The 27,366-nt window shown below is 35.6% G+C and overlaps 1 protein-coding gene and 1 long non-coding RNA gene across 3 annotated transcripts in view; one reads left to right on the forward strand and one right to left on the reverse strand.

The window, feature by feature from the left end:
- Positions 1–226: 226 nt before the first annotated feature.
- The window catches only part of BAIAP2L1 (BAR/IMD domain containing adaptor protein 2 like 1), a 39,457-nt gene continuing 12,317 nt past the window's right edge, over positions 227–27,366 (reverse strand). For both annotated transcript variants that reach the window (XM_068699100.1, XM_068699101.1), the window contains 11 exons: positions 11,994–12,055; positions 11,828–11,899; positions 11,356–11,493; positions 9,620–9,772; positions 9,020–9,187; positions 8,146–8,290; positions 6,740–6,947; positions 6,353–6,430; positions 5,834–6,011; positions 1,501–1,541; positions 227–970 (listed from right to left, as the gene is read on the reverse strand). In XM_068699100.1, the coding sequence (XP_068555201.1) occupies positions 895–970; positions 1,501–1,541; positions 5,834–6,011; positions 6,353–6,430; positions 6,740–6,947; positions 8,146–8,290; positions 9,020–9,187; positions 9,620–9,772; positions 11,356–11,493; positions 11,828–11,899; positions 11,994–12,055 (1,319 nt within the window). In that variant the 3' untranslated portion in view covers positions 227–894. The remainder of the gene's footprint in view (positions 971–1,500; positions 1,542–5,833; positions 6,012–6,352; positions 6,431–6,739; positions 6,948–8,145; positions 8,291–9,019; positions 9,188–9,619; positions 9,773–11,355; positions 11,494–11,827; positions 11,900–11,993; positions 12,056–27,366) is intronic.
- LOC137864711 (uncharacterized) overlaps positions 9,072–27,366 on the forward strand; it is an 85,265-nt gene continuing 66,970 nt past the window's right edge. The window contains exons 1-2 of the long non-coding RNA XR_011101600.1: positions 9,072–9,206; positions 21,457–21,566. This is a non-coding gene — a long non-coding RNA (uncharacterized lncRNA). The remainder of the gene's footprint in view (positions 9,207–21,456; positions 21,567–27,366) is intronic.

The following is a 27,366-nucleotide window of genomic DNA, read 5'->3' on the forward strand; positions in this document are numbered from 1 at the left end:
AGCTCCATTTGATTCAGGAACTCAGAGCCTGTAGCAATGAAACTTCAGTCCCCAAGCAGAATTTTGCATTTTAAAAGCTGTATGTCACTTCACTGAGATACAACATGCTCTGCCAGCATTTATGCCATTGCTAGGCATTGTTTGTCTCTTGTGGAAGGCTGCAGGAATGGAGTAACTTCAAAAGCAGCTTTTTTATATTAATACATGAAGAAAAATCATGGCACTGTTTTATTATAATAACTTTTATAAGGCTAAAGTTTGACAATGTATTAAAGAAAAAAATCATTGAAGAATGTGTTGACAATACATTAAGCTTAGTCCTAACGTTTAAAAACTTGTATCTGAACATTAAGCAAAGCATTACAAATGTGTCTATGCTTAGAGGATAAATATTTATTGCTGACCTAGGGTGTCTTTTAGACAAAATAATGTATAATTTTATACAGGCAATTCTCTATTCTGGAATAATAAGGCAATTGTTACATTGCTGAATTTGGAAGAGGAAAGTCAGCCTTTTCTAATTTAGTAAGTGGCATACACAGACTTGCACTCTAGAACTTACCATTGCAATTTCCAAATAGCAAATGCCAAAGATTCAGATTTGAGCTATTAGTTAACTCAGATTTTCTACAGTATCCAAACTACCTCCAGTATTTTCACAATTGTCCTACTACAAAAAAGGCATACCGTAAAATCAAACTGAAGTGCTCAAACATTAGCCCAAAGCAATAGCCTCATTAGAAAGTATAGGTTTTTAAAAATCAGAAATCAATTCTAGTATGATTCTATTGTACAGTAATTACATTTAAATAATCTTTTTTAGAACAACTTTAGATAGCAATTGACATTACTGAAAATGGTGTTTTTAAGGAGAAGTGTATATATATTGTATATTCATCGAATAATTGGTGCTGATCTGTCGTTTGTTACTGTTGGTCTGAGTTTCACAGTTGCAAATGGATTTTCCCCACTGAAAAGAAATGTACAAAGTTACTAGAAGGCTCACAGTGATACAAAATGAAATTTAAGCCATGCCATTTCTTCATTTAAGTTATCTGAAGATGAAGTTATGGTTTAGACTAAAGGACTATATGCAGCTCTTAAATTAACTTCAATCTTTAAAACAAACTTCATACACTCCACTTTACAGCAATCCAACACTTGCTTAAGTTAGTGTCCAATTAGATCTGGACATCCTCTAAATAGCTTCCAATTTTCAAAACTTTTAGTTTTAACCCTTAGAGACTGATTGACTCCTGCTCCCTGCCAAACCACTAGAGAAAAACACTTCTGAGGAAGGCATTGCATTGCATTTCACTTAACAGCACTCTTGAGAAAAGTACAACCAATTTTAACCACAGTGGTTTTAACAATGCCTAGGAAAGGTCAGAGTAAAATTCAGGAAAAAACATCTCAGTTTCCCCTCACAATCAAAATATGTTATAAGCCAAAATAAAAATCAACATAACTGTATTAGCATAAAAGCTTTAAAAAATATACCTTAGAAAGGGTGGCTTTACAATGCCATTCATATCAGGTTTCTGCAAAAGAAAAGGATATTTACACAGACTTAAACAAAACAAAATGCTACAGGTGATCTCCCCCTTCTGCTAAGGAGAAGAGGCCCTATCATGTAAGCAGGCTAAAACATTTAGCGTAGAGAACTGTGCCCCCAGTAATAGCCTTTTTTTTTTTTTAAATTGTTTTTTTTTTCCCAGCTTTAACACCAACAATCACCTGAGAGTGCATTTTAGAGGTTAAAGTAGCAAATCACTGAAAGTCAAAAAACTAAAAGACAAAGGACAGAACTATTAACAACACACAAGTTTTACCATATTGTTTCTATAGCATAGTTAATAAACAGCTAGTTGTCACTGCACAATGCCAAGCTAGTCTTGGAGCAGATCTTACAGAGAGAACACAGTTTAGCTTCATGCAGCTGTAAAGCCATCAAGTTAAAAAAGGCAGCAGCCAGCTTAATGGCCTATTAAAAGCCTGAAGTGAGAGCAGATTCTGACCAGGGTTGTTTTTTTTGGTTGTTTGTTTTTTTTTTAAATAAAATACGAACTACTACTTTCAGCTACTGTTGATTTACAAAGGACAACTTCTGGTATCACCTGTGACTTGTGTGAGTAATAATGGCGAATAATGATGATGCTAATAAAGCAAGAAAAGAGCTGATAGCATCCACGTATTTAATTTGTAGTGTTTGTGGGCGAGTGATACAAAAGGAGGAATAGTTTTGCACTGGTATTGCTAATGTTTCATTATAATCAAACAGTCCTGGTTAAATGTACAACCTGAAAGCACTTGCTTTTTCAGATACTGTTGGCACTGTACTTCTGTGATGGATTTTGTATTTGTGAATTTAAGATAACCCAGAAGAGGGCAGTGTTGCACTGCCACAACGTTATTACAGGATGCAGTGCTTCAGGTGCAATAAAACGGAAAAGTGCTACAAAGCAGGATCGGCAAGCCTAGTGCACAACAGGGCAGTTTTGGAAACATTTAACTTATACTTCCTCCTGCACTAACTTTTAGAAATAATCATATTTAAATCAAGTATTAAAATGGCAAACTAACTGCCTTGCTTCTGATAAGCGTCAGCTAAAGTTCAAAGTGAAAGTGAACATTTGAATAACATTATGCATGTAGAAGCAGGAGTATGCAGTTGCTTTTTGTGTACTCTTTTTGTCTGTACTACCATTTTGCTTTCAGTACATACGATTTCACTGCTAAGCAAATGTCTGTAAGCCAACTTCTATCTTAGTAAATTTTTGTCTTCTCAAATTAGGTAACCATCTACTGTACCGGTAGTTCCTAGCTACCATACTGATGACACTGTGACACAGGTGAAGAAATCGGTATTTATTAAGGACCTAATTTGACTGTGTTCTTAAACCTGTGCATGTACGTGTGCAATTTCATTGGATCACATCAGCCATAAGTAGAATTAGGTCTAATTAGGCCTTAAAATTAATTATAATGAATGAATTAATTAATGCCTTAATTACAGGCTACTGTTTACTAAACACCAGCCCTCATCCAAGCTCTCTCAGTGACGAAGTCCTTTGTTGTTGATATTGGTCTGCATAGAACTGTCCTACGTAATGCAGCATGAACAATTTAACTTGTAAGAACCATTCCTCATCTTTCCTCCTTGAAATCCTGAGCTATTATTCTTTGTATTTTGAAACAAAAATAAGATGCATTGAGTCGTTTTGTGCTTCTTTATAATAGACACTGTAAGCATACTGTTTTACGTGTATGTAAATTCTGTACAGGGCCAGCTTGCTGTAATGTTGAGCTTATTTCCAAAGTTGTTGACTTGCCCAGAAGCAGAAATATCAAGGAAGCTCTACAGCTTTCCAAAAGAACAAAAGTAAATGGTAATTTTGGAGCAAAATAGTTTGCTGCAAGTGCAGGAACTCTCCTCTACAGTTCTCTTCCTTTTATATGACAGGTAAGTATCATGGGGTCACAGCAAAATGTATCTGCTACAAGTTATGGGGTGCCTGAACTACAGTAATGAAGAATTCTAGAGCATAAAATAATCACTTTTTCCCTGTGGAAATGCAGGATCTCAAAAAAGATGCCTTCCTTTGTCTTCCTCTTATAGCAGAAGGTATAAGCCTGATCTGGCCTCCAAAGAGAATATACTGTTCTAATTAGAATTCTGACCTCATCTATCAACTAAATAGTTAGACGTTTCTCTTTTTTGTTGCCTTTTTTTTTTTTAAAGTTCAATACTAAAGTTAGTCCACAAGCCTTTATTTTACTGATAAAACCCCTAAACTAATGCCATAGAAAAACCTTCCATAAGGTTGACAGCACTTGCGAGCTGACTAAGGCCAGACAGCAGCACAGAACAGTGATACCATAGCAATTTAATGGATTCAATAATTTTAAAAGGTCTATAGTAAGTCACCTTTTACTTGTCACAGGGCAAAGAACTCACTGTACTGCTTGCTTTGCAACTTTCACAGGCTGATACATCTTTTAACTATTGAGAACATAATTACATTTGAAGGACATGTTGATCCCATAGGTCTCAACAGATAGTCATAGAATAAATGAACCAATGTATAAATCTGACATCACATAATTGTTAAGGCTCATTGCTTCTTTATCCAAAAATGAAAACCACAAATATATCAAACTGTAGATGTCCTTCTTCATAATAATTTTAGAAGTTCTCAGATATTCCATTTGAAAGTGACTTAACACTAAAATTTTGATCTTACTTCTTGATACTCCTTCGATGCATGTGAAAAGCTTTATTCCCTGGAGAAAAACATTGTCCTAGAAATGTGACATCACTGCACAAATTATATACTTCCTATTTATTTCCTCCTCTGTAGGAGAAAATTCTTCACTGAGAGGGTGGTGAGGCTCTGGCACAGGCTGCCTAGAGAGGCTGTGCCTGGAGGTGTTCAAAGGCCAGGCTAGACGAGCAACGTGATCTAGTGGGTGGCATCCCACTAGTGGGATGAATAGTGAATAACAAGGATCAGTACTGATACATAAAATTACCTGAGTGTGGATTCAAATATATATATACATAACTCAGTATTTCTGTACATCTGCTGCATGCATTATTCTAATGGTAATTTTGTCTATTGTGATGTATTGGAGGTGATTTATATATTTTGATTATTATTAAATTAATGTATCTATTTTTACTTATTTTAAACATAGTTCATTCTCTTTGCTTGTCAGTATAACAAACACTTGTCAACCCTTGCCCAAAATAGCTAATATGTTGAAGTAAAAAATGCTGTAGATATACTTGACATTACTATTAGTAGACTTCAATGAAATGGAAGGAAAGGAGGCTTCTTGGATGAAGACCATTGTTTCCTGATGCCTTTCCATTTTACAGGAGATAAGTACCATTATATAGTCATCCTTTCAACTTACATGGAATCTTTCACTGTGAATCAAAATGCGATGCAATAAACTTTCAGTTTTTGCTTTTTAAATTTCTTAGTTTTACCTCCATCAAATACAAATTTACAAAATTATCTTCAATTTATACTGTATGATTCAACAGGTCACTTAGAAAGCAAAAACATCTCGTAGAAGGACAGCCCAAAGGCTGCTTAGATGTTATAGCAGTATAGTATAGTAATAGTATACAAAATGTTTTGGTCTAACTGATAAATAATTGTATGTTTTTTTTCTATAAGATTCCTGACTTCTTAGAAATTTGCTATGGTACCAGCAATTGTTTGGTTATATTAGTCTTCATTTTGAATCATTGTTTGAATGCTGACATAATAGTAGAAATACCAAATTTATGTATCATTACTTGTTCATAAAAATGCATTTCCACCCATCTGTAATTTTGCTGAATATAGACATTAATTAGTATGCATATTCCTCCACAAGATTCATAAAAGTAACACTAACTTTCATGTTGGTGTTTAAATTATTCTTTAAAACAGAGCTTATGCTATTCTAAATCCCCTGTCCCACTACAGTTCTAAAGTCACTTAAGATGATGGATTTGTATTACTTTCTATCAGGATTTACTCTCAAGTTTCATAGATTACATTCCTGAGAAATTTTCTCTGCTATGCAGAGAAAGGCTGCTAATACTCTTAATTATATCACTAAACAATGTATCTCCCTTCTTATTACTATGATTTTTTTGGATTGAGATACCAAAAAAAGCATAAGAATCCAGAAGACAGGTGCACTGAATGGCCGCTGAAGTCAAGTACAAATAACTAAACCAGAATATTTCAGGGCCTCATTTAAGAACTCAGTTAAGCAGGTCAAGAAAAGTAAGCAGGGCAGAACACTTAGATTTGTGGTATTGATTACTTACCTGACCCACATTTTCTGGTCTGTCGGTTGGTGTTTTAACAGTAGTGCCTTTGGAAGACTCCATTCTCTTATCTGACGATGAACCTGTTTGCGAAGACCCCAGATAATCTGGTGGTGGGAGGACAACACCAGCTTTTTCTGCAAGATTCACAGAACTAACACTTCTAATAGGTGCAGGGCTGTAAGACAGAACCCAACAAATAACATTTTCAGTTCCTCTCACATGTCTTTAGTACCAAGAAAGAACAGAAGTGGATGAGCTGAAAGTTAAAGCATGTAATCTCCCTGAAATCAGTGGGACTCTAAATTAAAGTTGGGGTGATGCTAGTTCTTGGGGTCTCTGTATAACCGTTAAAACATGATAATGTAATCAAGGGATCATACTACAGATTGTTAGAAAGTACTTACTATATATGCCACTGAACAACATCAACTGTAAGCAGAAATGTTAACACGATTAATAGATGTTACAGAAGTGTAAAGATTTGGGCATTTTTGCAAGTCCTGCTCAAAATGTTACCTTGGCACTGGGGCAAATGCTTTTTCTTCTGCTGGTTCTTCCAGTGGTCTAGTATATGATGATGGAAACCATCCTTTTCTGTAATGGGAAAGGTTTTCAATTTCGTATTATATACAATTGGAATGATCTTTCAAAAGACAACACCAGACAAAACAGTAGACTTCAGAAGATTTAACATTTAAAGGCCTGGGTCTGATGATATCAAATTAGTGTACAAGATCTCCCTAAGATAAACTCAGTGATTCACCTGACAGAAGGACTTCAAGTCCCCAGTCAATGATAGCCAGCAAAAAGGGTGGAAAACCATTTACTATTATCTGCTAATGAAACCTGATGAGAGACATTTTTCTTTCGTGTTCAGATTGGGTAAAGTATTGACTATCTTACGCTTTAGTTGACTCATGTTCCCCATAAAGCCAGCCATCCTTTTCTTCAGCTACAAGAAGCACGATGATATCCCCCTGTGCAAAGCTAAGTAATGTCTTGTTACTTCCAGCAGTATGTGGGAAGATTGTCTTCACTTTTTGCCTCTTCATTATATTCAACCCTGTGGCAACAGAAGTTGAGCGTGATAAACTGGCATCTTCTGAACTCTCTGTCAAAAAAAAGCAAAACAAGAAAAGAAAAGCAAAATTAACCACACTAATAAAATACAATTAGCTGTCCAATGGGAAAAGAAAAATAGGTAAAGGAAAACTCAATGCAGATGAAGTTCTGAAACTTTGTACTGCTTTACTTTCTGCTAAGACTCTCAGTTATCTACCATTTCTTACCACCACAAAGTTCTTAATAGTGTATGTGTATACAAATGCACATCACAATAAGGTTGAATCAACAGGTAATAAGAAGTTACATGAATTTTAACTTGCTACTGCTTCTTCTTTTGCCATGAAAATGCTAACCATACACAGCTACAGAAGACCTTTGAAAATTTTCCTTTAAAAAAAAAAAAAGAAAAAGGGAAAAAAAAAAGAAAAAGGTGTGTATGAAGTCCAAGATTTCATTTGCAAATGAACCTAGCACTCGACTTCAACTGAATCAATGACAAATGCAGACACTTGGCAGACATCAGATGTTTACCAGAAGATTTAAAGGATGTCTCAAAAATGTGTATTATTTGACCAGCACAATGTATTGCAGAGCATTTTTTTTTAAGGAAGAAATGCTGGAAATGCTATTATTACACTGAAGAGTTCTGCATTTCTTTTGTTGTGATGTAGGCTTAGTTCTTTCCCTATAGCAGAGTAAGCCAAGGATTAGTATTTTAGAAACTAGCAAAACAAATCTAAAGAGGATTTTGTGTTTCAGGAAAGAAATACAAGACTGCTCATTTTGTCCCATGTGCATTCTTCCCTAACTTACATATCCTTAAAGGAAACCAAAACAAGACTGCAATATTAGTTCACGTTTGTTTGTGTGCACTGAAATAATCACACAGATGTGTCTTGTTCAAAATTACAGAATGTATTCTTCCAGTAAGATTGGGAGTCCGAGGAGCAGTTAAACTGGGAGAATCAGGTATGCATGTAAAGTGATTAAAATATAATCTACCTGTATTTTACCTGATTAAAATAGAATCTTGACCTGTATTTTACTGCTAACAGTTCTTCCCTTCTTATGACGTATATTTTGCCTGTTAGGTAACTCATATATAAATATTTCATAAGGAACATTCTTTACTCCTCCATATGCCCTGGAATTCACATCACGATAGTAGCCAAGAAATCCAAAGATAATTTTTAATACTGTAACGTGCCATTTGCTCTTATAGTTTGCAACAAAATGACACTCACCTGTTGAATTTAGTCTTTCGGAAGATGTCTTTGGAACCGTTGCAGGATTGTTAAACATATCAACCAGTGGACTAATGTATGCCCTACCTGTAGGAGCAGGGGGCACCTTTGATACACTTTCATAAGTATAAAAATCATTTCCAATCTAGAGTCACAAAAAAAAATATATAAAAATTATTACAATACTGAGATGACAGTGACACCTGGGTTATTTGCAACATAAAATTCTAGAAAGCAATGCTCAAATTTTCCCAGATTATATATATGTAGGCCAGCCAGAAAGTCCCTACATTCCTATGAAGTTGTTGATAGGATACTTTGCAAGAGAGTCCTGTCCCTTGATACACATTTGTTAGTGGGAATGCTATAAAAGCCCCCATTTCCACAAATAGCACACTCACACCTAGATAAGTAAATTTCTTTGAATAAATAAATAAATTTGGAGATTAGTATAATTTAGAAATTCAACAACTAATGGTAAAACAAAAAAATAGAGGGAAGAAAGAAAGTAACATTTTGTTTAAGCTTATATTAAGCTAGCAGAGCATGAAATTACTAGTACTTACAGTTAAGAATTTAGGATATGGAACTGTTACAACAAATGAAGTCCTAAGACTGGGCACTGCAGAAAAAGTCCTGAGCTCCTAACTGAAAACTGAGCCTTGTTTGGATATACACTTCTGCTAACCATATACATTGTGAATTTTTCCAGTGGTAGAGCTTCAGCTTAATGATTGGCTTTTATCCAACCCCAGTATATTCCAGCTGAGTTACATTATAGACTTGAATCCAAATGCTTAAGTACAAAAGAAACTAGTGAAGCCAATCTAGTCCCATTTAAAAGAGAACCTTTAACTATCAGAGAAAGACATACCATGGTATTTCTCTCTATCATTGGTGAAGGCTGTGGTGTTCCTGATACTGGAGTGGAACCAGGTGTCCTTATTTCGTCTATCATCATTTTGACTTTTTCAGGCACTTTGGTAGCATCACTACAAATTTCCTGCCACCCAGGCAGCTTGGAGTTGAGGAATTCTGCACACTGCATCCAAACGTAAAAGGTACTAGTCAAATATATGCTTTTGCATAAAATTACACAGAGCTACTTGCTAAATTTTGTTACAGCAAAATGATAACATAACTGAAATGGAAGTCTTTTCAAACAAGTTCATAATTATGTAATATATATTTGAAACAAATAGTATGTAATAGAAAGAACGCTCTTTTTCAGGGTCAGATACTGGAATTTCTGTAGATTTTTTAAAAATTCATAGTAACCCTTTATAGTTTATGAGAATATTGCATTGTAAACATTTTTGTGAACAGAATGCAATACTTGTCTGGTACTACAGTGTTCCTAGTGCTGTCTTAACTATTTATGGCAGTCTCATCTTGATACTAAAAGAGATGCTTAAGATCTCCTATAGGATTAGATTTCGGGAGTTTCATTTCTATTTACACTCATGCCACTGACCTGAACATGATAGAAGTGCATGTGCTGGGTAAAACTGCAGTGCTTGTCAACCAGAAAACAGAATCTTCTTTTTTCTTCAAGTAGAGCTTCTCTACAGCCTTCTGCAATAAATCTCTGAATATCAGTCTGTCGAGAGTTCACGGTTTCCAAATACTAAGGAAAAAAAAAGTCTCTTAGTTTTATGTGGTGTACTCTATTCAATTACTGAAGTGAACTCCAAAAACCCTAGAAAAAGTTACTGGAAAAGCGGGGTAAGGTGGCTCTGCTTCAAAGTTATTCTCTTTTCATGCATACACCTAATTCTCCAACCTCATCAGGTAAACATATATTTTTTATTATAGGCAAGTAGTAATCTAGGCACATGAAAAGTTGCACCAGGGAGGTTTAGGCTGCATGTCAGGCAGAGTTTATTCTCAAAAAGGATGTTAGGCTTTGGAACAGGCTGCCCAGGGAGGTGGTAGAGTTGCAACCCCTGGATGTATTTTAGAGATGTGTGAATGTGGCACTTGGGGACATAGTTTAGTGGTGGACTTGTCACGACAGACAGATCATTGGGCTTCATGATCTTAAGGGTCTTTTCCAACCTAAATAATTATCTGATTCTATTTAAAAGGGGAAAGGAAGCAAAACAAAAAAAAAGTCTTTTAGCATCTAAGTAATATCTACAGCAAATAAGAATACGACTTCAAAGCAGTAGCAACTGAGCTGAGCAATTTTAAGGCCACAGGTGTTCATTCTCTAATTAGACTAATTACCTTCATCTGCTCCATAGCAGTTACATTTACTCTCACAAAGCTGTGATGAATCTATACTTCATTTTAGAGGGGGAAAATGAGATACTAAAGAGACTAAAGTATATTTATCTAAGGTTATGAAGATTCATGGCTAAAATGTGCTTAAATATTAATTCTTGAATTCTCAGTCCAATACATTAAAAAGAACTGATCTTCTGAATGCAGGTTAAAAGACAAGCAGTAAGAAATAGGAGCTATTCTTTATTTATTTTTGTTGTACCTTGTTATAAACAAAGCTTTCTTTGAACAGAAAATTAAAACAGAAAAATATGGAGGAAAAAATATAAAACATAATATAAAACAAAAAGCTCGTGCAAATAAAAATATCAATAGCAAGTATTTTCTGATACACGTGATAGCCAGAATATGACTTATTTAAAACAAAGGTTCTCTTTACTGCCTTGCCATTTCTTATTTTGCCTCAAGATGGCAATGCTGTTTAAGATCTGCAGGAAAGGAAATAAATAATAAGTGATGTTGCCTACTTTGGAATATTAATTTATAGCAAATTACTGTTGAAGTTGCATGGCATGGCTGCATAAACTTATGCATAAAGGTGTAGTTACTGAGATAATTTAAAGTAGTTCACCAAGTAGTGGTCAAGTGAATAAATCTAGAAACTGAAGAAAACGTCTCTGAACATATACAACAATACAGTACCAGCATTTATTTTCAACCAGAATGCATATTCTAGGAGCCCCCTTGATATAAAACAGCTTTGAGAAATCAACAATACACATTCTTTGAAGTTAGTTTAACTGTTGCCAAACAATTTACAGAGGAGTTATGTGTATTAACTAATTACATTGCATATATAAAAATTGTTGTAAGCTTCAGAAGTCAAGTTTTAAAATAGATTCAGATATGACCTGAAACAGCTTAATGTTTTGACCAGTTCTCATTTAAAACAAAACAAAAAAACTTAAGAGACAACACACTGACCTCCATTTCTTTATGCTCATACTTCATTACATTTCGTGCTCCTTGGCTTTTCCTTCTGATTTTTTTCAGCTCAGCCTGAGACTTCTCTAGAGAATCTAATTTGCTTCTGTGTTCGTTTTGGTACCTCTTTAAAGTTGCCTGCAATCAAAATATTTAAAATATCTTATAATGCACTCAGCAGTGCAACATTTGTAAGCATTTAAAAAACATTTCCATAGATTATCACTAATACACATCAAATTAGGTGACCAATTGCTTTTGTCACCTTTAGTTTAAGAATGCTATTAAGTCATCAAGCATTGGTTCCTATTTTAACTCAACATAAGCATGAAAATTTTGGCCATGTTTATGTATTTAAAGCTCAAATCTGTCATACTAACTAACTTCTAGGGAACAATTTCTGAAAAAGTCTATGCCTAACAACAGATAAATAAAATACGAGCTTGTTGGTATTAGAATTGAATGTACTTACAGTCATGTATTTTACATCCAGGTCTGTTTTCTTCTCCAGTTCAGATATAATTTCTTTATGAAATTTTTTGAACTTGAAAAGCAAATGAATGAAGGGTTATTAAAAATCAGCAAAAGTAGTTTATAATTTCAAAAGGTTGGATAGATTAAGAAGTTGTTTAACTTACACTTTCCTCTAGACTGTCATTAAGTTTCTTGTGTGTTCTTGAAATTTCTGTGAGAACTTGGCCTGTTGATAAGCATACAACCGTATTTGTTTCTTTCATAGAGCTTTGAAGTTAGTTAACAAAGAGCAGCAATAAAATATATTTAACTGATACCGTTAATAACTAGAATATTTAAGAGAGATAGGAAACCTCTTGCTGTTGCTCATTACAGCAGTTGAAATAAATATATATGGGCACAGACAAACCAAGAAGCTCACAAATGATAGAAGAATAATTAATCATGTTATTTTGCAAAGAAGACTTGGAGTGCCAGACAAAATAACTACTTCCTTCTCTCCAGGATAGCACACATTGGTTTAGGAACAGGCTCTTTTCTTGCCAAGTCAGGGAATAGCATATAAAAAGTAAAGATACTTGTTACTACTTAAATAGCTGTTTCTTAGTCTGAAAAGTGAACCTTAATGGTTAACTAACTGCTCCCTCAAAATCAAAGTAACCTTTCACATTCATTGACGGCACACCTGCTAAAACAGATCTGATACACATGCTGATTAATTTCTTGCACTGTTTTATCAGAACCTGACTATAGCATTAACAGCCAAGGAGAGGCAGATTTCTCAGCTTCTTCTCAACTCATCCTAAAAATGCCTATTACCCTTTGCTGTCTTCTAGCACCAGGTTGCATAACTTACTTTTAACTGCTAGCAGTTAGCAGCTGGAATGTTGCACTTTGCTTTAGAAGGGTGTAGAGGAAAAAAACTCATTCCTTGGGTGTGGTTCTACACGCAAACCTATCCAAACTGGGCCTGCTGCAGTCCTGCCCTGTATGCGGGCGACCACATCATCCTGCTCAGGATGCCGATGGCCACATCATCCAGCTCCCTCCCAGCTGTGCTGGCACTGACATGCTGAATGTGTGCCAGTCTGGTCTAGGAGACTGCAGCGTACGGCTCGGAGGAGCAGCTGGACATGTCCCAAAGTGGCCAGTTTGACCTCACCCAGACTAGAACCGTAGGTACTTACCAGGCCTCAGCCAGGAGCTGGTATAATGGCTTTTTGTCTACAGATGTGTTTTCTGTCATTACATTTCCACTGCAAGAACACGGGTTCTATTTCAGGGCTGGGTCACTGTCATGCCTCCTCCAGTAATCTATTTGTCAATCAACCTTTCATTATCCCACAATGAAGTCTTTGCCATGCAGGTTCTTACGGTATTAAACCTGAAAGGCTCTTGTTCCAACGTACAAAGCTCCATAATTTTGGTTTTCTGACTCTGTGCCACTGGCAGAGCCACAGCACAAGACTGAGTCAGTCAGCAAAGATATGTCATCCTACAGTGCCTCAGTTCCCAAAAAAGCTCCCCAAAAGGTGCAGATAACTGACAAATTCAGCTAAATGACACAAATGACACAGAACTTTTGATGCGATCCTTCTCATCTTCTCCTTTCTCAACATTTCCCCAGCCATCAAGACCTGTCTCTCTCATAGTATACGTTAGTGCTTTGGTAACCTTCCCATCTAATGCAGATACCATCTCATAGTGACTGGATATATATAATTACTTTTCTCTTTTCAAACTACATATATATATTCTTATATATACACATATCTATGTGTTTGTAAACCGTATGATATATATATATATATATATATATATAAAACCCTATTTTTCTGAGGCCTTCTGTACAGCCTACAGTGTTATGTGTTTTTTTTTCTTTTATATTTAAGGTTGCTGGTGATTACCAAAATACAAAGGTAAATGCTATGAGAACTGAGAGTTGCTACAGTAATTAGTTATTTCACATGCAACAGAGAAGTAAATACCATGTATTTACCATGTTATTTATCATAAACACTGAATTAACCAACACGAGTAAGCCACCTGGTTATTTTAAGGCTGCAGAAGTGAATGCAATTTAGTCTGTAGTGTTTGTTTTATCAAACTCAAATGAGAAGTTATATTTTAGACTGTAATGGCATTTTAAAATTGGAGGAGTTTTTAAAAAATTTATCAGCAACTTAAGAAAAATAGTGTTAGAAGACATAAGGAAAAAAAATCCAATACAAGTAAGATTACAAAGTTTGTTTGGTTTTAAGTGCGCAGAACAGAAAGCTGCTTGGAAAGTCACAGAAATTCAGGATGAACATTGAAATGGTCATCAAAAAATTGCTCTTATAGGTTTTTATTCTTTAAAATGAACTTATTCTCACTCTTCATCAAAAGTCCGTTCTGAGATCTGCTGCCAAAGCGGTGCACTTAGCTAATACTTGGCAACGCTCACGCAGCCAGGCAGAGCTTTCCAAGTCCTGACAGACATCCAACAACGCCGGGTATTGACTCAGCTCTCGCGTCGCTCTTTCACACTCCCTTCCTCTGCCCGGCTCTGCCACCACAGTGTAAACGCTCAATAAAACAACCCATTCACCTGGTGCGTCAAGAATGGAAAACCTGACGCTTGGAGGTTGTTATTTTTGTCTCACACAGCACTTGAAGCAACTGCAGCCTTCAAGTCTTTAGGCTTTGAATGCTTGGTTAGAAACATTTTTATTTTGTTAATCTTTATCGCAAAGAATACTGCCAAAACATGTCCTGAGATTAAGAGAACTTTAAGAACTACGCTTCCTTCTGAACAGTTTGTGCTGGATTATTTCACAACTTTTTTTTTCTTTATGCACCGTAAAACACTTGAATTTTATTTTTAAATATCAGTGACTGTCTCATTGCATTTTCTTTTACTGTTAACCAAAGGCTCCCTGTACATAGTGCATCAGACAGAAGAGATTTCATACTGCAATCTCTTTACTGCTGCTGGTAATCCAGAGGCACTCGCTGTATGTGCTGGCTCACCCATTTCATTTCCTCTTTCATGTTTTGAATCAACATTTTGAAAGGAACCCATAGTAAGCACACTCTGACCTATTAAGATCTAAATTATAGTTTACATTAGAGGTCAGATTCTGTACTTTGAATAGAGAACACTTTTATAATGAACATATCCCATGGTCTTTTATCGCTGGTTTAAGATAATGGGTTAGCCAAGTTTAGATGGCCCTCCCAAGTAAGATTTATACAAGGAGAAAAGTTTTTGCAGGAGACTAATTCAGGAGAGGCAAAATGACCCCTAGCCTACCTGTAACAGCATCCAAGTGGGTTGGAAATTGAACAAGTTCAAGAGAATATTTTGATTTTAATTACAATAGTGATTTATAGAGTAGCTCTAATAAAGATAATGGGTTACTCTAGATTAATAATGGCATAAACTAACACCAGACTCTGGCATTCAGCGATTATTCAGTTTGTAAAAAGGTACAGAAAACTCCCTGAAGTGAAGGCAAACATGCATTTCTCACATCAATTAAAAACATTTTGCTATATATTAAAGCTGCTCATGATCAGGTTTTATATATGAGACCTCATAATACACAGTAACCAAATATTAGCCTTATCATCATTCACTGTCAAACCCCATAGCTAGCAAGCATAATGATGTGACTAGACTGCATGATAACAGACCACTTAAGTCCGATTTATGACAGACATACTGTAAACTTGAACCAGCTTTAGGCATCATATTATGCAATGAATTAACAAACCAAAACCACCAGTCCTGATGATAAGCATAACTATTAAAATACATCCCTTTCAAAGATACCTTTTTGCCTTCCACTCCTCCACACCCCAAACGTAAAATCTTTGTGACTAAAATGATAAAGGTACTTTAAATATTTCCACATTTATTCTAGAAAACAAAAATGTAGTCATAAATGTTTATAGATACTTTATCTTACTATTAGCTTAGTAGTGCAATACAAGGAAGAAAAGAAACGATTCAGATAGGTGTTTTGAGAGAGCATCTCACATTAAAAATAAACCAAACATTTCTCATGTACAGTTCTTGAAATTAGGCTGTATAATACAGATACAATCTGAAATATGGCCATGAACAGTAATGCCAAATTCATGGTAAATTTATTTTAATTTCAAATAAGTGAAATGCACAGGTAGAAAGATTTTGTAAACTGAAACCTAAGAAATTCATGAAAGATTTTTAGGCTTAACTGAGGCTGTTGTATCTGCATTTTCTATCAGGAAAATAAGACGGACTAGAATTCCATTAATGCTCTGTTGGTTTTGTTACCAAAATAAATATATAGAAGTCACTAACCCAAAATACATAACACTCCTGCACACGCAGCTTCACATGAGCAAGAAGGCATCCTTAAAAAAAACTGTCTTCACAGTAAATGAAAAATAAGGAAAACAATTTTTAACAAATTCTCACTTGAAAAAAGAATAGCTAATAAGCACATTCATTTTAAGGTCAGAATATAGAACTTCTGCAGCAGTTACACGTTAATCTCTCTGGACATGCTGGGTGATTTTACTGGTTATCTTTTTAGCCTACATTGACTGCTCTGATGAACAGAAGACTAGAAGAATTAGTGCAAGGTAGTCAATAGAGTCAGAGAAGCAAATCTTAGTAGCTGCCAACAAAATCACTTACACTTTTAAAATACTAAATGATTACATTAGAATAAAATATATTAATTGTATCACTTACTTGAAATAGAATTAAATTTTGTTTTTCCTTAGAGGAGGTCACTGGAAAAAAATTCAAGTCTTTCTAGTAAGACTTTCTTAGATGTCTGGGAACAGACAAAAGTGCTCAATTATAATCACTCATTTATCTCCTGTTGTCCTATTTTGCATTCAGAGCAGGTCTAGTAACTTCATGTATTCAAGATGAAACCACATCATTATTTGTGTTAAACAAGAGCGAAAGGCTGAGTCAAAGCTACAGATGGAAACAATCTAGTTCAAGTGTATTACTAGATCCCATTTCTGTTGAGATGCTCTTTCTTCCAAGTTACCCTTTGCCCAGAAGAAAGGCGTTTATGACAAAGGAAAGTTGGAAACAATGTCCTTTGAAGCCATTAGCCCCTGAAAGGCAGTAAAATAGGAAGTTTCAAAGGAATAGAGTGTAACAGATAAATATGATTGAACTAAACATCTGTTAAGCCTCAAATGCATTAAATTTATTATTCTCTCATAGGATTTATTGCAGAAGGTTTTAATTGTGCAGCAGATGCCTTAAAGAAGGCAAAAAATCTTAATGGAATGTAATATACAGGAAAAAAATAATAAGGAAAGAAAGCAATGCAAAGGTTTCCAAACCTCTAACTACTCTGCTTCTAATACAATTTGTCCAGAATACTTTACAAAACAACACAATCTGTAGAATTAATACTAATATGCACATAAATCAGTAGGACTAGGTCAAGTCTGCCTTTCCTTACTGCATGAGTGAACATGAAATAGGAAGCAAGGAGTAAATCTCTCTGTAGTTCATTTTATAAAACAGCGTTGACACATGACCATTCAATGCCATTTTATGAAGGTGACTGCAGAAGGTGAAGGGGAAGAATAAGAAGAATAAAACCTGCAGCCGAGAAACAGGGAAGAGATTTCAGAGTATAATAAAGTATTTGAAGTCCCTTATACGTGCTAGATCCAACTATCCCAAAACAGCACTTCTGAATGGACAGTTATGTTTTGCTAGAACAGCACATAAGTAATATGAATAAAATCTATACGTGAGAGGAATACAGTTAAAACAAATTCTGGAAACTTGTTGGGTAAAGCATACATTTTAAAAAATCAATTATTAAAAATTATTTTCTTTTCCAGAAAGCCATAGCAGATATAAAATAACTGCAAAGCCAAAACCTAACTCTGGAACTGTACCACCTCGGAAAGTCTAGCCCTTCAGAAACCCAGCTCAGGGGAGGTAATGGAGTCTGTATCAGTCTGCTGCATGCTGAACGTCCACGCTTATCCCACTGAACTGGCTTTTTGACCAAACAGATCCCTGACAGTTTTATCACAGGCAGCTCACGTTACAATCTTTTGAATGTGTTATCAATTTGTCAACCTCATTGTCCATTCGGTCAGACTACTGTGAATAGGCATATGCCCTGTTCTGAGTGCAGAATAGGAATATGACTTCCTATACGGGTAGGCGTTCTCCCCTCCCGATAAAGTCAGAAAACATACTAAAACACTTTCCAAAAATATTTTTGTTGTTTTCTTAATTCAATGGCTCCTACTATATCTGAAGTTAATAATAAATTAATGCCATCTTAGTCAATAGTATGCTGGGCACAGAACAGCCTTGCTTCTCATTTCAGCTATGGCAAGTTCACGCAGCAAAAATGCAGCCCTCTTAACATCGAGTGTTATCAGAGTTGTTTACACCAGGCTCCAACACAAAATAAACTGCAGCAAATATTCATTTAGAATGCAATCTCATTCTTTTATCACCCCTTTAACTATTTAAGCATTTTATATGAAGTTGCTTTTAAAGCATCATTTTTCCTCTGAGATTAGCTCAAGTTACACAACCCACAATATTTTAGGTAATTATCTGAAACAGATTTAATGGTTTCAGTTGAGAAGTTTGAATTTCTCCATAGCTCTGTTTGATCACCTGTTTTTCTTCCCAAAAGCTACCTTACTTCCAGTTGCTTAAAACCCTTTTAGATAAAGTCTGATCGATACAGAAGAGAGAAAACCTTCCAAAGTTCCAAAGAGCCTGGAAGACGCCTAAGTATCATGGTTCCATTCCAGCCCAAAACAATAAGCAACAACTAGGATTATACAAGACACTTGCTAATTTATTGATTTGGGCTCCAATGTTATTAGGTGGTGATAAACTCATGCTGCTCTTTCTCCTTTTCGTCGGACTTCACTGCCTGTGTTCCTCACAAGGCTACTGACGAGGGAAGCATGTAGCTTTTAATGTATGTTTGATGAAAGTGAAATTTGCAGTTGCTTAAAGTTATAATCAAGGAGAACAAAAAAGGGGTGGAGGGAATACAATCTCTGTTTTTATCCAGTCAGCTTCTTTCCAGCTCCATCATAGGCAACGTTATTCAACAGGAGTCCAGAGCTGTTTTGATCAGCAGAGACTGCTTTCTAGCTACAGCACACTTTCTTCTGTTGGAAGAAAAATATCTTTTACCATTGTACCTTTACAACCAATGCTGCACACTAGGTTTGGTTCTATGCTTCCTGGAGTATTAGCTTTTTTATGTGCATCTTTGTACATATATAGATAGATATATATATATAGCATATGCATACAAATATATATGCATTTGACAGCGTGTTCCCTCTGTGCCAAAACTGAATAGCATCAGGATAAAAAAGAAGAGGGGAAAAAAAAAGGTTGCTGGTAGCAGGCTGCCAGTGCCAGTGTCTGTTGCTCATCCTCTCCTAGCACGCCTCCGGCCCCACAGCACAGCACGCTGCTAGTGGCATACGCTGCACTGCTGGCAACAACTCAACGGTGCCCACCACCTTCTCCAAGACTTCTGTCTTCTCGGTGGTAATGAACCACCACAGGCGTACTACCTGGTGGAGCTGGCTGGGAAAATGCAGTCAGGAGCATTTATAAAAGGTTGGCTAGGATTTTACCCAAAATGAATTTGTGTTTCTAAAGGGAGAAAAAAAAACAAAAAGCCTAACCACCAACACTCAGCAGCTTATCTATGTTCTTTGGAATAAGCTTTGTTAGAGCACACACTTGGCAATGCTCTCTTTGACACTTACCATGTTAGACGACATGCTGTTCTCCATGTGAGGAGTATAATCAAAGACTCCTGCTATTCAAAAATCCTTTCCCCATTTCATAGACAGTCAAGGCATAGAGCATAATTTGCTTTTACTTATTAGCCTAGCACCTACTATTTATACCATTTTCTTTTGTAGATCAGGATCTAAACTATGCATTTATCTTTTCCTTGTCTTAAAACATTGTTGGTCATGTAAAACAAAAAAGGATAAAACTCCATAATGAAGTACTTTCCTAACACATAGATAAAAAATAAAAATAATTTAAAATTATTATTATTCTTTAACTATGGCATTATTAAGTATTAAAAGATACAGAACTTTTCAGCTCTGTATACTTCAAAGTCTATGACCTTTTTATAAAGTCATATTAAGATAAACCCAGGTATTAACTTATTTTAAAGTATATTTAGTCTAAAATTAATGCCAAATACTTTGACTTTAGTACAAATGATTTTTAAAAGTACTACAAAATGCATATCATGCACTACGTGCTACATTGTAGGCAATAAACTGTTCATAAATTAGCCATTCCCACTTAAGAATTTACTGGAGTGAATACATAAGAGATTATCAAGATTATTACAATTTCCAGTTCCTTGGAGTTTGTTTGTGGTGAGATGCTCCTATTTTAGGATTTTAAACAGAACAACAACCAAAAAATAGCTTATATAATTTTAAAGAGAAGTGTGAGTTTACTCCAGTTTTAGCAAATTCCAGACTGCTAGTCTAATTGCCTTTTTTTCTCCCAAACTGTTTTGATCTCTCAGTCAAAAAAAAAAATCAGATTAAATTTTTTTAAACCTACTATATCATTGATCATATGTTAATTAACATGAAATATTTATATTGTTTCAGATGATTAGTAAGCATGGTAACTATATTTCACATTAAAAAAAAGGAAAGGAAAAGCACATGCCACATAAATAATGCATGAAAAATGGCAAACTTGTTTTTCCACCTGTTACTCCATTACTAATATATTTAAAAACTGCTGGAGGCATTTCTTTTTTACCCATATGTAAAAAAACACAATATATTAAGGTATGTGCTACACTGACTGATCTTTCATAGGGCCTTGAAAACCTTATATACACAGTTTTTATATTTGAGCTCTGCAATGGTGTTGAACAAGTAGCTTCTAATCCTCATGCAAGTCAGGTGCAAAGAAAATAAGTTAGAGTGCAGCCACAGGCCTGAACTTGCCTGTATGTCACCCTGCTGTTTTTAGGCAGATTAGTTAGGGAAGATCATACAACAGAGCTAATCTCTGTTTTTCAGCAGGACTGGAACAAGAAAATTATACTAACCAACAAAAACGGAGGCTCTTTATGGGTTTCCAGTACTAACAAAAAGGATAAATACTTAAATTGTCATTGTAAATGCTACATGAAATTCAATAAAGTGCAAGTAGTCACAGCATTTTTTTTAATCACATCAATTTGAAACAGCCAGTTTGAAAAAAAAATAAAAATGAAATCCAGCTTACAATCCAAATGCAAATGCAGCTTACAGTTTTGACAAAAGTTTTTCTCTTGGAATTTCAAGGCAGATGTTTTTTTTTCCTTAGGAATGTTAATGACATCTACCACTGATGCTGGATTTTTTTGTTGTTGTTTAACAAATAATTAGTAAGAGCTGACTGTACAGAGAAAATACAGGTAGACCTTTGGTTAAAGGATTTACAAGCTAGTTACATGCATGATGCAATTTTCATTGCAATGATGACATTCACTTTCTATTTTCCATCCGTTTCTGCACTGGAGTAGACAGAAAGAAGCCTCTACACAGGCTCTCAAGGCTTTTTATTTTTATTTTTCCTGCCAACAGACATACCTGGGGGTAGAGACAGTGAAGAAAAACTGATTGCTTAGCATCAGCTGAGAGAACAGCCCCCTGCCTGCACCAGCCCCAGTATCTTGCGATTGTATCATGTCTGGGTAAGTTAGGAGTGCTGCCAGGGAACAGGTACCTACTATGCACAGAACACACATTCTCTCACTTTAGAACTACTCATTTCTACATAAAAACAAGACACAATCAAGTAAGTGTTGCATGTACATGTTGCAATTCATTGCAAGATGAAAGATGTCTGTGCTACCAGTGAGGCTCATGTGAAATTTAACTGTTCTGGTAGTCAGGTATCTTCAAGAATGCCCTTCAAGGTATTTTCCCTATTTTCTTAGACCTCTGAAGCACTGCATGATGATATCAAGTAAGTGCACACCCACTTTTATTTTGAATATAAATCAAATACCAGAATCAGCTTCAGTTTACAGGTTGCTGTAGGAAAAAATACAAAAATACTGAAATTATCTGAGCAATATGAACGATTACCTTGAGATCGTCTAGAATTCAATCTGAAAAATATCATTTAAGTCATATCTGTGTCCGTTGTCTTTTCTTCTCTGGGGCTAGTATTATTCTGCAACTAGCACCCTGCAATTGTTCAAAGAAATTTTTGTGTTTCCATATTCTGTTACTCCCCTCAGCCATTTCCAGAACCAGAAAATTTGCACCTTAGCTTTAAGTTGTTGTACCTTACAACTAGAATGATGCGATAGAACAAACTTCTGTTTTTTTAATCTTACAAGAACAAGCCCCAATATCTGTTTTTAAGTATTTACATTTTCTATATGTACTAACGTACACACCTCTTGTTCACTCCTTCTCTTGGCACGATCATATTTTAGCAGAGAAGGATTGTAGAACTTCAGAAAAGAGACTCCTCCTCCTCACTGATTATTTATTGCTTTGTGATTTTTTTGTTAATTATGGTTCTGGATAGCAACAGGAAAACAGGTGTCTCTTGCCTTTCTTTTTTTGACTTATGAACACCTTGACTTGCAGGAGTTTTTACCAGGCCATTGGCAGGGAATGTTTATGAGTATCTGAATAGTTGATTCGATTTATAAATCAGTGAACACATACAGCTTCCAATAGCTCTGCAATACATGGGCAGGCAGCTTACTAGGTGATATGGAGTTGTTTGTGTTTAAGAATTTAAGACTGAAGGTTTTCTGTTTCTTTGTTTTGCTTTCCTTCACCAGACATCAAAAGTTTACATGCAGAATACTGAGCATCAAAAGCCACAGTACCAATTCTAGAGGAAAAAAATTGTCAATCAGAATGTTTGGCTTGGTTTAACTTTATAAATGACCTGGAAAAGTAGAACTATGACTAGCGGGAAGTTTCCACTAACTCAGCTTCTGTTTCCATCAGTAGAAATATATCTAGAAAGGCTGGCTCATCTCCTCCTAGCTTACTACTGGAGGTCTATGTAGCATTGAGACTTAATGTTACCACAAAATTAGAAGACATAAAACTTCACTCCTGAGAAACAGAAAACTACTTTGTGTTTCATATTCAAGACATTTTCTTTTTATAAGAATTCAGTCGCTTCTTCCAATTCCGTTTCATTATAAATATAGAAGAGTGTTTTATTAATGCTCCATAGGAAAAGCTGGCCTGATATCCCGACTGCTTCAACTGTAACCTCTAAGCTAGTTTCCCAGAAGTTTCCACAAGATGAAGTGCTAAAGAGGTTCTGTAGTTGCTGGCACACTTCACTTGCCTTTCTATCCAACAGAATCTATTCTAAAAGTAGAACATTTATACTATAGAGGAGACGACACTGATGCAGTAAGTAAGATGGGACAAGATGACAGATCTTTTCTTTAGATTACACAGGCCAGTGAGGGAAAGCGTGCTAGGTGTCATCTTTCGAAGACAACTGAGACAAGAGTCCAGCTGAACGGGTCAGTTTATATGCTAAAGCAAGCCAACAACTCTTCCCTCCACTGCTCCCTCTGCCCCCCTTTTTAGTTTTGTTTTTAAATTTATGGGCAACTAGCTACATTTATCCTAAATTGTTAGATTTTCTGCTTTTCTGCTTGGCTTTCTCAATAGTGAGAGCAATGCTGAAGTGCTGTATTGCAGAAGTAGCGAGAGATAGTACAGGCTCAAATGGCCATGTTGCTTATTAATAAGGAAGGAAAAAGAGTTTTGAATGACAATTACTTGCAAGATAGTGCTTTAGAAAGATGGTATTACATTACATTACAGTCTGAATAGAAATTTTTCAGCCAGAAGATACATACTTTTTAGTAAAATAAAAGTTTTCCCATTCAATTCCGATTTTTTTTTTCCCTGTATTAACTGGTCACTAAGCTCACAGATTCTCACATCAAAATTCTCTACAAATTGAAGTAAGGAAGTGGAGAAAAGTTCACTGGGTTTCTCTTATCTGAATATGTAAAATGAAGTAGTTATCACTTAGAAAATAAAATAAAATTAGACAGTGTTCACTACAGACTTACCTTAACTATGTTATTATTAGATTTATATTATTATCAAATTACTGTTAGTTTGCTTTGAAAAACTAGAAAACAGTTACCAAAAGAATTATATGATCCTGTTAATTTTTAGTCCATTCAAACAGATAAGAAATGCTCACTATTGGATGCATTGTAGGCATATTCACCACTCACTAGCTTATTTTCTCAGCTCACCTGTGGTTATCAGTCATGACTCTCAAACTGATCCGCAGTTACCCCAGTAACTATAGGCATTTGACTAACAGAAGAATAAGGACTTTCAAAAAAAAAAAAAAGTTTATATAGAGAACTCCTGCCCTGAGTTATCCACGTCATAGTATTATTATGTGTAATTACTATATTACTGTATCACTTCAGTGGATGTTTTGTACTTAAAGCATGACAAAGTTTTGGAGACCTTTAAAATTACATTATGTGGACACGTTCAAGTGTTGTCTTTTAGCCCTTTTAGAAGGACTGTCAATGCCTTTTGTGCCCAAGCAGAACATCAAGTTCAGGGCTCTCCTCGGTCAAGCATTCCACTTACTGTTTGCACCGTAAGGGGTTCCCTTCCCCAGCCTTGTGACTGGCACAGCACAGAGCAATCTTTCTGCCCAGTACTTGGTTCTGTAAATTACCTGCAGTTTTTAACCTGAAAACTTCTCCTAAAACCAAACAAACAAAACCCCTGTTTTTAACAAATTCTTAAGTTTCAGATTGTAGGTGAGAAATAGCTTTGCATACCTGTTTCCAGATAAGTTTTAACAGAATGAGACTATAAAAACAGTAAGCTTATGACACAGACTAATCTTTAAATAAACTAACAGTTTAGGTAGAATAGAAAAGAGGTTTTTGTCTCTGCTTTTCCTTTTGCCACAAATTTCTGCAATTCAGTTCCACAGGTCAAGACCATACAATACAGTATTTTTCTTACGATCTGTCTACCTGTTGCATGAGCAGCAGTGAACAGTTTACACTTATTAGTTCTTGAGCAATAAGCTCTATGTACAGACCCGTAATATAACTGTGGGTGACTGCTATAGATACAGTTGCCACACAACAACCAAATTGGGACTTCATACCCACAGTACTATAAACACATTTAGCAGCTGCCATTTATTGTACCTACAAGGGGATAGTTGGGAAAACATGAGAAGTATTCAATGAATGTGCAGGAAAACTTCCTGATTCCTTGAGAAAGCGTGAAAAGACAACCTACATTATTAGAATAGAGAGTTTATTGAAATTATAAGCACTAAAAAATCCATTAGATAAAGCCTCATAAACCTGCATTTTGGGTAAGATAAGATTACCATCATGAAAGTTTGTATCTTTAATGCTGATACAGTGCTAATGTATACATGTGAATTTTAGTGCATTATTGAAACTTGAAATTTTATGATACGCTGTAATTTAAATAGCATGAAACTACATTTTTAAATGAGCAGTTTCTTGTTTGCTATGTTTAATTCCTGCTGTGATTTAGAAAAGGTTCCTAGAAAAGAAAGACATGGAAATTCCATATTGGAAAATAACTTGAATTTAGGAATATAACATGCATGTGTATAGTTCTTGTAGCTAATTCTGAGGGACTACAAGCTTAGAAATTTAGGAAAATACAAAATTAGAAAGGAAGTCGACCTAAATACACTTATACCTTATTTATCAGAATTGTATTAGGAATGCATTATTCATTTGCTTCCTCAACTTACTCGTATTAAGTTATTCTGTATTAAAATATTTCAGAGAGCTTTAGCTAGACTTGAAAGATATAGATACTTAGTACAAAAGCTCTGAATCATCTGGAATATCCGGATTTCCATTTCATTCTCATTTCCATAGACCGAGATGGGAGCAGAAGAGGGAAGAAAGCACTCTCCATTTTACTGTCTCGTTACAGGGAGAACGTGTTCTGTGTTTCCTTATGAGAAGGAAAGATTGACTGTGTTTTTGATACAAATCTTTACATCACACTTGGCAGTAAATATACTCTAGGTCACCCAGCAGGTTTGGGTTTGAACTGTAAAATGACTCAGTATAATCTTCCAGTAAACATTATCCATAAATTAGAAATAATACTGTATTTTAGCCGTCTAAGCCTTGTAGTCTTTTGTAATTAAGTGAAAGAAGTTTAATGCAACATGACTGAGTTAAGAATAATACATTATTTTTCATCTGACACTGCTGGAGGTGACATTGCTACAGAGAAGAGCTGAAACATTGATTCCTGCCTTATTGTCCAGTTCAGTCTTCAGAACGCTGATGTTAATATGAAGTGTATCTGCAAAAAACACAGGCTGCTATGCAAAAGGAGGGAATCCTGTTCTAGTATCTCATTTTACAGCCAAAAAGTACCTAGTGGGTGGTACTTTTCTGCTGTAAACACAAAGTCAATGCAGGAAGCGTCTACATTTAAGTTGAGTCAAAAATAATTTGATGATCTGCTTTCCCTTCATTTCTGCTGTAGTTGACACAGTGAGGTAAAAAAACAACACCATGGATTTCTGAAAAAAAAAAGGTAATTTCTGTAAAGCCTTGCCATCCATACACCAATTGACCTGATTTTGATTAAATAGATAAGTCACAGGGTTCTTTTGTTTGTTTTCAGACAGACTGGCTGTATTAGTTTCAATACTTACTTTGGATGTTTCAATTTTTATTACTCAAATTAAAACGTTTAAATTTGCTGGCTGTCCAAAGCCCTTAACACCGAAAATCCAGACCACAGGAGCTCAACTCATGCTCAAAATTAAAGCATTCTAAAACACGTAGCTCTTGTCATTGTTGGTTTATCTAATTCATTGTGAGCAGCCAGGATGATGTTTTATATACTCAAAATATCATGATCCCCCTACCGACATCTGTGGGATTACTGCTATTGATTTCAACTAATATAGGATATAGAAAGAGGTGTAATGCAGTTTAAAACCAGGGCAAGGTAACAGGTTACGGAAATATCAGAGCATCAGATGTGGATACAGATAACGTGCACGCATAAAATTATGGAAATTGCTGCTCTCTGCTTCTTTGCCAGTCACCTGTAGATTGCTGCTCTTGTAAACCAAGCCAGTGTCAGCTCACTTCATTCTCAAGAGAATACAGTCCTGTAAGGCAGGTCACAGGTAGGTCATAAAACCAAACTGATGACTGCTGAACTCTGTTTTGGCAAGGGTGCCTGAAGCATTATGCGTGATAGAGCTGTTGGTAGTTCATAACACACATTTTGGCAAATCTAAAGGAACTCATGGGAGACAATTCTGCAGTGCGCTGAGCCTGTGGTAACTCTGCTAGGGTTAATAGAGTCCTCAAAGGAGTGCATCACAGCAAAGTTTGATCTAGTCTTTACACATCCAATACTGCCTAGCATCTCTCTTAGTATTTCTAAAATACAAAAAGGTAAGAGCTGTCCAGTATGGGTTTTTGT

This window comes from Anas acuta, chromosome 15 (genome assembly GCF_963932015.1).
Source record: "Anas acuta chromosome 15, bAnaAcu1.1, whole genome shotgun sequence".
Lineage (NCBI taxonomy): Eukaryota > Metazoa > Chordata > Aves > Anseriformes > Anatidae > Anas > Anas acuta.